Source organism: Vidua macroura, chromosome 1 (genome assembly GCF_024509145.1).
Source record: "Vidua macroura isolate BioBank_ID:100142 chromosome 1, ASM2450914v1, whole genome shotgun sequence".
NCBI classification, from domain to species: domain Eukaryota; kingdom Metazoa; phylum Chordata; class Aves; order Passeriformes; family Viduidae; genus Vidua; species Vidua macroura.
In genome coordinates, this window is record NC_071571.1 from 103,915,091 (window position 1) to 103,926,429 (window position 11,339).

The following is an 11,339-nucleotide window of genomic DNA, read 5'->3' on the forward strand; positions in this document are numbered from 1 at the left end:
TTTTTTTCTATAAAAACCCCCAAGTACCACAGCAGTCAAGGTTAGAGAGGTGGCTATTTTTAGAAAGTTTGCTCTTCCCACACTTAATCAAGACCATCATACTTTACTTGTTTTCCTCCAACTATTACTAAAGCCACCCATAGCCTTCAAAATCCGAGCATTATGAAGTGGAAATGCCTGTGCAGGAAAGCTCTCCGATGCAATTGAGTCTCAATGACAGCCTAATGCCAAGCTCAGTGGAAGCTCAGTTGCGCTCCTTTTTGTCCCTGAGGTAGTTGAAGAGGACATCCAGCCCCCCCTCGACGACCTCGGGCAGGGGCCGGGACAAGGGGTTGTGGGCGATGTGGAGGCCTTTGTCCATGGGGTTCCAGGCAATGCGGCGCAGGCGGCGCAGCAGGTACAGGTCATCGGGGAGGGTCTGTATGGCGTTGTAATCAGCGTTCAGCAACTCCAGAGTGCTGATGTAGCACAGGGACCGTGGCAGACTGCGTATGTTGTTATTTTCCACGATAAAGATTTGCAGATTGACCAGATACTGGATACTCTCTGCGATGTTTTCCAGCTTATTGGACCCTAGGTGCAAGAAGTCTAAGCTCCTCAGGGCAAAAATGCAGAGGGGAATTTGCACAAAGCGATTGTTACTGAGGTTCAGTTTCCTCAAACTTGTCAGGTCGGTGAAGCTCAAAGGCAGTTGTGAGATGCAGTTGTGTGAGAGGCTCAGAACCTCCAGCTTCCTGCACAAGCTGAGCTCTGCTGGCACTTCTTTCAGGCAATTCATATTGACGAACAAGACCTTCAGGTTCCTCAGCAGCCCAATCTCCTTAGGTAGGCACTTGAGGCAGTTGCCACCCAAGTTCAGCACTACCAGTCTGTCCAGCTTCCCCAGCGAAGGAGGAATCACCACCAGCTGGTTGCGTGAAAGGTTCAGCTTCTGCACCTCATGCAGTCCCCACAAGAAGTCAGGTGTGCTGGTCATCCCTTTCATTATGAGGCTCAAGCTGACATAACGCAATCCCCGTTTCAGCAGTGACTTGGGCTCTCTCCCTGCCAGAAGGGCATCTTCCCATGCAGGCAGCTTCGGGCCTTTCCTAAGGAAAACCATGCTCCTTCGCTCCTTGTTCTTCGAGTGCTCAGTTCCCATAACACTCTGGTTCACTCCTGAGAGAACTGAGGTTTTATTCCGTTGCAATATGCAAATGCCAACAGAGGATGACAGCCTGCAGGAGGTGGGAAAGTCAAAGCAAGGAGACAGGGAGGAGCCTGTGAAATGCATCTCAGTCCACCGGAACAGTTTCCATAGCTGCTGAGGGAAAGTTTCACTTTTGAGGGCTTATGCTGATCTTGGTGCACAGTCTGTAATGAAACACTTGCTCCTGACTTGTGAGCAAACCTGTTCAATTCAAACTGAATGCCACAAGACAGCTGTCACTGTCATTTGGCCTGGGCTTTATTGGACAGACATGTATCTTCAGTGCAAAAAGGTCACAAGGATGCTGTATATAACTTCACCATGTCAGCTTTCTTGGCTATCTGGTACATACCATGACTGCAGGACAATTAGCAAGAGTGGTTTCAAAAAAAAACAAACAAGCAAGCTAAAGAAGGAAACAAGCAAAGAAGCCATCATTTCAGCTCAGATTTAAAGGATGTTTTCCTAATCACTTTTATTTTGGTTCCTGATTTCTCTGAAGTTGTTACCAGTCTACCAGAAAATTTAGCATGCTGCAAAAACACTGATAAAAACTTTTTATGTCAGTCCTTGTTTTCTGCTAAGTTAAACAAAAATAATGTTCACAAAAAGTTCTAGCTTTTATATGTCCTTTGCGGTGAGGATTGGCCTCTTTCTTTCCAGAAAGGGTGCCAAATTCACTGCAGCAGTGACATTTTGCCCAGTAGTATCTGTGTCCACTTGGATAATTTCTTGCTACTCACAGCACCAAGTGTGAGCAGTCATACCACATAGTTCTAACCAAATTACTCTGTTCTAAATGTCCTGTGCTACTTTCACATCTATCAATCAGATTTTTGGAGTCTGATTCTTTTCTACTCTAGAAAATGGAGCTTCATGATGTCCCTTTCCTTGTGAACTTTCAGGTCTTCCTGGGCTATTCTGGGGTACAGGGGGACTAGCAATCAAATAGCTTGAAATATAAGTGACATTTAGATCCAATATAGAGGGGCTGGTGGAAGAGGAAAGGAGCAGCGAGGTATAATAATACCCAACAACAGCTGAAGTGAGCTCTGCTGGTGAAAGGAAATTGTATTGCTACGGGAATATGTATGCACTAAATTTAAACTCAAAGGGACCATAAAAAGGATCTGCAAAACTTCAGGTATCATCCAACCTAGGTGAAAATTGCAACAAATAGTGCAAGGCTTTCAGGGCTTTTCCTCTCTGTTGAATCCATGGTGATGAAGATGTGTTGCTGCCTTCTGAGAGATTTGGTGATAAATGTACCCTCCCTTACTACCTTATTTCAGAGATCCTCACCTTATAACCTTGTGTTTACGCTGATGTTAAAGGATTATGCAGAAAACTGCAGCCGGAAGTCGAAGCACACCAGCAACCACTTTGGAGTCAATCCCCACAGCCCCTTCTTACTGCCAAGCACCACGCAGTCTCCTTTGAGCTTTGAGTCCCTCACAGATCTGCATCTGCTTGGGAAGAGAGAGAAGAGAGGGGGCATTCCTGCAGTTGTGTCTGATGAGTGGGGTCCTGCACCAGTCAGGACCACAGCAGGCAGTGCGAGACAGTGGGAGCTGAGTGAGCCACGCAATTAAAACCTGTGTTTGAACAGAGCTGAGTGGCATAAAACCAGCTGGTGCTGAGGCTGAAATATTGCATTCTCTGGAGTGCCTGGGTGAGCCTGAAAAAGGCTGAGGCCAGTTGTATCTGGTTAGAGTGAGTTGGCAGCCTGTGAGTCACTGATCCCTCCCTCACAAGTGCTTTTTTGCCAGTATTTGTCAGTTCACATACAAATGTTACACTAATTGCCATCGCAGCCGTACTGACTCAGTCCTGTTAACCATCATCCCCACATGCTGCCCAGAGTGCCAGCAATAACCCTGATGCTGCAGGCAGAGGAGATGCTCGGGGGAAGAGGAAACCCAGTGGCATGGGCAAGACTGGGCCTTGCATGCTGGGGCCCTAAAATGTGGCACTTCATCCCAAATGGGTGGAGAAGTGAAAGCATGAGCCCCTCATGAGCTCTGCCTTTGAGTTGTCTGCCCAGCTGCTGTTAAAAATGCACTTATTATCAGAGAGCATCCATGGATTTGAACATGGCATTTTACTTCTGCAGTGGTAAATGCAAAGGGAAGAAAAAGGCTTTTTAGAGAGCATTTGTAAAATTAGTCATTTCCCTTCTTTTAGTCTCAGTTCTGAAACGAGGAATCGGCTGCAGAGAATCTGCCAGAGATCAGCTTTGCTCCCTATGGCTGGGCTCTCACTTGTGACCTTGGCCCCATGGTCACTTCAGAACTCTTTCTTCTGATGGTCACTTTTGGTGACAAGTGAAAACAAAACAAAAGGAAGCACAGTCTCCCTGTAACCGTTGCCTCCCCCCATGGCTGGCCAGATATTTTTGGATGAGAACATCTCCAAAACACACTGAAGTTTATGCCTGGGGACTTGGCAGTGCCAGCTGTGGCTTCTCACCACAGAAATCCTCATTTCCTAACAGCATGACTCAGCCAAAATGCTCTGTATCCTTCCCTGGCTTTGCATCACAGTGTCCATTTGAAACCAGGCCTGTGATACAGCCCAGCAGTGCCTGGGCTGGGCTGTTTCTGGAAAGCTTCACCGGGTGATCTCTATCAAAGAAAAATGTTTGTTCTGCTTCAGCCTCACAGCATCTCCTGCTGTATCTGCACTGCCTGCCAGACATCAAGCAGCAGCAAAGGGGATCTAAAAAAGAAATTCCACATCTGCAGCACTCATTGTCCAGTTCCCTTCCTGCCTCTGTGAGTATCATAACCACTGTGTGAAAAAAAAAAAAAAAAAGTCAAACCATTTCCTAGTCTTTGTTCTCCAACAGAAAAACAGGCTATTGAGTATGCTTGCCGTTGTGGAGACGGGAAACTCTAAGGTAACCAAATTAAATTTTTCTTTATATCGAGATAATAAAACCACAGTGGCCTCATCTGGACATCTCAGGAACTAAAATTCTGTACAAAAATAGTCCCTTGTCTCTTAGTGTCCTGGACTAGCTTCGTTAAAACACTTTTCAGTACCCTTTTTTCTGTGCTGCCTGCTGCCCTACCCTGGCCCTTCCTGCGCTGCGCTGTGAGGATGGATCCATTCCTTTAAAATGCTCTTAGGCAGCACTGACCTGTGTCCACACAGCTTGGCAGAAAGCAGAAATGAATTTCATGCATGCAGGTTTGGAAGCCTGAATTAGTGGGCTTTACATGACACAGTGTACTTGATAATCACTTTGCAGATTAAACAAAAATGTGTTCAAGGGAAAAAAATAACCCAAAGCTTGTTGAAGAATTTTGTAGTCTAACTAATATAATATAATAAACTGCATTATTAGCAATGATAAAAAAACTGGTAAGCTGACAAAAATGACAAGCTATATTTTCTGACATTCTTTGACAATGCAAATTATTAGATTCTTTTTTTTCTAAAGGAATCAGGATTGTCAGCCCTAAAAAAATCTGAAGATGAGTTCACAAAAGACCTGGAATTTGAAAGTCTATTATCTATGGGATCTTTTATTTGTCTTCAGGTTTTGAGTCTGTAGAACGCACTTGGGATACATTTTATACCTTTTTTTTCTGCATCCAGGCAGGACTTGCCAGAAAATCAATTGCATTGGTTTTAAGTAAAAGTTGAGATCATCACAATTATTTTTCCATAGGATTTGAGCTTTTAATGAAATATCTGATAGTATCAGGCTTTTAATAAAGCCATAGCTACTTTGACACACTGAGTTTAAATTTTGTTTTGCTCCAAAATTGATCCTGTTATTGTCTTTTAAATTGTTGAGCTTACAATAGATGCCTACAGTTTTATTATCATATATTTATAGGTTCATAATTTATTTTGAAACAAGTTTTATGTTCTCTGTGGAGTCAAAACCTTATATAGTTCCTCTGTCTCAGTAGTTTTACAAATGTATAAATATAAGAAGAAATCCTTTAAAACTTTAAGCATAACAATTTCTAAAATGCTGGGAAAATCAACCCACACTCTTTTGGAAGAAATTTTCATTTCATTCATTATCTCAGTCTTAATAAACACCTGTTTAAATGAGGATGCAGAAACTACCTAATCCTTCCTGTCACAGGAAGGATGATTTGGCTAAAAAGAGTTAACTCATTTCAAGTCCAGCAGAAAACAAGCAATGCTGGAGAAATATTAATTGCAAATACAGCTGCAGCTACTGAACCATCTTCTCTTTTGCTATTTCTTTCCCCTAAAATATAGTAAATAAAGGATTTTAAAAGCATCGGGGCCATTCAGATTGTCAGGGAAGTCCTCTGGTCTTAGTGCGAAGAAAGCAAATTTTGTAGGTTTTTAACTATGTTGTAGTGGCTTGTTGATCTTGCAGCTATTCTGAAATACTAAGTCAAATTTTAATGGTAATTTGAGATTTATGAGATGTGACACAAGACAGAAACAATTCTTAAGGCAATTTCAGATTTCCTGATAATTTGTTTTTAATTATGGTGCTGTTAACAGCTTTTAATGACTATCAGTCCCTGGAGCTTTCTTGAAATGTTTCATTAAGGTCCCATGTGGAGCTGCTGGATTGCCTAACCCATGAAGAATTGGACCTGGAGGTGAATGACTGCCTGTGCAGGGGCTCATTTTTCTTTAGACCTCTTGACAGAAGACAAGTTTGAACTAAACCTAGTATGAAGTAAAAAGAGAGAGATCTGGGGCTATGTGTGTATGTAGCCTAGAAATGACAGGCTCTTCCTCCTGGTAGTCAGGGACAGCAGCAATTCTTATATGACATGGAATTAGAGGAAGCTTTATTTCTTTTTTTGCAAACTTGCCATAGTATTTTGAAATTCCAGCAAATACATGAATGACTGTTTTGGCACCTCCTACTTCTGCCACAATTTCCCTGGGTGTACATAAGCCAAACAGCTGGTCTGTCTTCTATATTACACAGAAGCAATTCATGATCCTGCACTGTGCCATCATCCATGTTCTCTGGGGCATGGTTTCATCTGCTGCCCATAGCAGTTCTCCCTGGCACCAGCAAAACTTGCTTCCTTTAGGTCCTTGCCCACTCCTCTGCAGGAAAAGGGGTGTGTAGCACATAGATATGCCCTAGGGAACACCATTACCTCTGTCCTGCTTTATTTAGCCATCTGCACCCAGCCTCCATGACTCAGCCTTCTTCTCTTCAGGCTGGAGTGATGACAGATTTGACACCAGTTACAAATGTATCTGAAGTCATTACACCGAGGATACCATTGCAATATAGAAAGTATATGCTGCTCTGTTTTTCATCACTACATTTATGAGCAGTCACATCTACATTCATAAATTTCTGTAAAATAGCCTGTACCTGTCTGGTAGCAATATGGATGTTTGCTAAATGCTACCCAAAGTCCGTGGCTTTCTGAAGAAATTTGGAAATAAAGTTGGAACAGATTGCCCAAACTGGATGAAGTACTCTTACTGTAACTGCTGCCACATGATCTCTGACACAGGTACTAATTTTCACAGAGCTCTTGAAGACAATTTTCCTACATTTTGGATATATGATAAGAAAACAACAATTCTTGGAAAGCAGAAGAGACAGCCTCATGGCCTCCTTGCCTAAACCTAATCTGATATAATAAGAGATGTTTCTTGGCCTGTCTCACAGAAACAGATCATCTAAGTGTCCATCACATGCCTACATGGTTGGCCTTCAGGCAGAACACATTCCTTCCTTCCTTCCTTCCTGCCTTCCAGGTTTCCTTCTTCCCTCCCTCTCCTCAAGTCCTTCCAGATTTATTTCAGCGCCTGGAGCAGATTCAGTCCAGCTGCCTGTGGTGTACAACACCCAGATTTCTGAAGCATCTTGTGCCCAGGGATTATGTGTCACTCTGAAATGAGGGGAATATCCCCGCCTCTTGTGAAGCTGTTGCTCAAGATTAGCAGGGTTTTCTTAAACATCTATGTGTGTTGAGAGTCCAAAAATAAGCATGACTCCATGGGCTGCTGGCAAAACTCCCAGTCCCTCCTCCAAAGACTGTTTTAGTATTCTACATTTAATGGGTCGTTGCAGTTGCCTAGTTTTCAGGAATATGAAAATCCAACTTCTGTTCTGGAAACAGAAGGCAGAGATAATTCTAAGGGTCCTGTGAGAAGAGAGGCATTTCCATGGGGTCCTACGTGTGGTACCTGTAGTTCAGAGACAGATGGGACTTAAGCAAGACCATTAGTTTAGCATTATCTAGTAAGAGTCTTTAAGATTTCCCCCTGCCCAATCTGCCAACATGCTGATTTTAACAGAATTTTAAAAATCAGCAATTCCATGCAGGCATTATTAATGTCAGTGTGCCTCTGTTCTGGCTCCATGAGATTTTGCATGCCACAGTAAAGACCAGGTGACTCAATGTTAGCTATTGTAAAGTACATTGCTGCTGTACTAATACCCTCATTTTTATTCTAATCGTTTAGGTGTATTTGAAAATGTTGGAAAAATCCAGAGGGAAGTTGAAAACTTATTTCAGAAATACAATAAAACACTAAGTGATCCAGATCTTTGTGCCTGATTTAGTGTATATACTAAATGCGTGCTTCTCCAGTTGAAAGCACAAGCCCTTTTTATCTCGGTCCTCATGAAATTTGGTAAATCAGTACTGTAAATCAATGGGACCCAGTGTGAAGGGATTTAGGTATTTCCATCCAGAGTCCAATACAATAATGATTGCAAAAAAGAACTTGAGAAATAATTCAATCAAAGCTGTTGTGGAGCCTTAAATCCCAGATCCATGACTCTTGCACAAATTTTACTGATATAAGAGGAAACTCTCCATTTACCTTCATATGCCTGATAAATGATAAAACAGAATCTAATTAGAACTCCCTACAACACATACCAGTGTCTCAGTTTGGGATTTTTCAGAGACATTATCAAAAGAAAGGGCAGACATCCCTCTAGACATTTGAAGACTCAATGCTGACAATTAATAGCCTGACTTTTAAATTTCGAAGCTCTAACTTAAGGAAACATATTGAATGCTTAGCTCAAAGGGCTTTCGTGAACAAATAAAATTTCTCAAGCAATCAGTAAAGCAATGTTTCTAGCTATTATTAGTATGACAGCAATACTTGAAATTCTGTGAAATAATACGGGTCACTCTATGGTCAAACAAAAGCTGGTGAGATCTGAGCCAAGTTGCAGGTAAGGGGAGCTGAGGACATCACACAGAGCACAGCCTGGAGGCAGAAGATATAGCTTGGTAGGTGAAAAAAGCACATGAAAAGCAACTTGCATATAAAAACTACCTTAAAAGTAATAAAACAGAGCAAATCAAAGGGGAAAATATGATCTTCAAGCCCAAGTACAGGCAAAAGGAAAAAGGAAAAGAAAAGCCCACCCATAATAGTCATCTGTCTTATTTTACAACCTCTAATGAGCAACTTCCCAATAGAGAGAATCAAACATGAATGTCTGCTGTACCTGAACATCAGAAGAGATTAATTGTGGTGTACAACCACAGGGTTTCAGCACTTACTGGACTGTGAGAAGAGAGGGTATTATAGTTAATGATTCCACCTGAGGTGAAATGACAGCACATCTGGCAGCCATGGAGGTAAGTGGAAGGGGAGCACCGATGCTCTGATGTGTGGCCAGGTCAGCTAACAACAAAGCAAGCATCTTCAAAAAGGTGGAAAATGATGTGTGGATTGAAAGGAATGCAAATATTATTTAAAAATGAAATTAAAATAGGAGGTTGGATTGGGGTGAACAGGGCAAGAAGTTGGAGTATTTTACTTTTAATCATAACTTCCTGGACCAGGGAAGATGACAAGAAATATTTGCAGAGGATATGAAACAGCAGTCAGCCAGTGCATTGGTCATTAAAATTTTCTACATGCAGAACTCAATGAACTGATTAAAGTAATTCTACTATATGGTTGCCTGTGAAATTGGAGACTAAGCATGGTGAGCCATATTGTCTCTTCCCGTATAATGGTCTTAAATCTGACCTTTTCTTCTGCTGTCTTCAACTCTCCTACACCTGCAAAATTCAGGAGCCTTGGTTCACAGGCCACTGCATTCATATTGTCTTTGGTGCTGATCTCCACATTTTCTGCCTCGCTGCATTTCACTTTTAGTTTATTGGGTTTGAACAAATGCAGGCAATTAGAGGAAAATGCAGTTATAACAAAGTTGCAGACAGCTGTTTTCCAAATGACAAGAAATCTTATCTGTAGCCAGAGCTGAGTGCAGATATGACCTGGGCTGGTGGGCTCAGAGCAATGTGCTGGCAGATGCTAGCAGAAGGTTACAGTCTATTTCCTTCCCTCTTCCATGGAAATACATTCTTGTTTTCCAAGGCTAATGGTCTTTGCTAAGCCATTTCATAAGTCCAGGCTGAATATACAATGTGTAACAAATGTCTTAATTGAGTCAGTTTGGCAATCCAAAAATTATTGTTGTGAGATGTATTTAACTAGCAGTTTGGAAACCACCAGTGTTCTATGGGTTTAGACAAGTACCATTTCAGGAATATAGATTTTGGCAGCTTGACTTTAAAAGCCACTAGTGGAATTCAGCAGTAAGGAAAGTGGTTCTAATATGATGTTTTTACCTCCCCCTTAAATGATGGTATCATGATACAGAGGTAATAAATGGTAATATATGGTGGCAAAGGGATGGTGCTAGTCCTCTAGTGATAAGGCAGAGCGAACATTTATCTGCAGCCACCTGTTCTTGAATTTCTCTAACTGTACTTTTTCACTCTCTCACTCTGGAGCAAACTATGTGCAATCCAAGTGGGAAAAAGCTAAGTGCATTTCCTTGGGTGGAAAGCGATATGGAAATACCGAACACTCTCTGCTACCTGACATAAATACTGATCTAAAAATACACCACCTTCCCCCTAAACCCTCACTTTAAATCATAAATGAAGCATAAGCAGACCCCAGAAAGACTGAAGCAGAATGTCTACTGAATTTATGATTAATAAGCATGTCAAGTTTTATAACAGCATCCTTATGTGGACACAGCTAATGGCCTTAACATTGCTTCCAGAATCAAAATTGAATGGTTGAGCAGATTTAGCCTCAGGAAGGCCCACAGTGATAAGGGAACCATCAGAGAAAATAGGTGTATGCATTTTTCAACCTGTCAAATGAAAAGAATCGCAGATGATGATAAGTCAAGGATATGCCCTCTCCTATATGAGTTGTATGAATGTTTGTGCTGAACAAGGCTTCTTCCTAAACAAAAAGGAAAAGGTGAATGTAAGCAGCAGCAAGCTGAAGGATTATCCCTTAAATTACACTCACACAAGAGCAATAATTACTCTGAATCAGCATTTAAACCGGGAGAGTTGGGGTTTGCTGCTCAAAGCTGTTGTAAATTGCTAACCCTGTGAGAAGCGCAGGAAGAAAGAAGCACACAGGTAGGTGTGGCAAAAAAAGGGAGCACAGATTTGGATAGAGCAGTATATAGATTTGAGAATTATGTCGATCTTTTGGGGGGAGGATTTCACCTGTTGGCTCGTATCAAAGCTTCTAGAATACATCTCAGGCTCCAGGGACTGAGCCAGGCTGTGGGTGCTGAGGATTAGGAAACTAAGCTGGAGGACAACCTAAGGAGCTGACAATTTGATGTACATTTGCCTTCCTTGGAGGCACTTGTTGCTGAAGACAGGGCTAAAAGGAGTGTGCACCAGCTATGCCTCATACAGAAAGACTGAAATGCCAAAAGAACATCCTTCTGTTTCTAATTAGCAAAACAATGTATACAAATATGAACACAGATAAAATGGAAAGCACTGGACATGGTATTTTGCCTTGATATTGATAATTGCTGCGGGATCATCTCTCAATAGAGATGTTATTTGTGTCAACTCAGACTGTATCCTGTAAATCTCATGAACAAATCTTAGCTATTACTATAATGCTTACATGCTTTATTAGTTTTCAAATAAGTGCTTTGAAAGAAAAAAAGATGCTGTAAAGGTAGAAGTCATAAATTACGGTGAATTCTCCATTAGCAGCAGTATACAGCCATAAATAACATCCTTGCAGAAGTGGTATCCAGATAACTTATTGAACTATGCAGGCAATCACTGAAAAGCATTTAAGGAGACTGTCATCTTGAGTTGACATGTGTAGCATATAACATCTCCTGCAAAAATGTTAGCTG

General features: G+C 41.7%; 1 protein-coding gene across 1 annotated transcript; it reads right to left on the reverse strand.

The window, feature by feature from the left end:
- Positions 1-244: 244 nt before the first annotated feature.
- LRRC30 (leucine rich repeat containing 30) lies at positions 245-1,273 on the reverse strand. Its single transcript, XM_053997463.1, has one exon. The coding sequence runs from the start codon at positions 1,271-1,273 to the stop codon at positions 245-247; it is 1,029 nt and encodes a 342-aa protein (XP_053853438.1).
- Positions 1,274-11,339: the final 10,066 nt, after the last annotated feature.

Coding starts and splice junctions, on each gene's coding strand:
- LRRC30 (XM_053997463.1), bottom strand. CDS start 1,273: ATGCATTTCACAGGCTCCTCCCTGTCTCCTTGCTTTGACTTTCCCACC.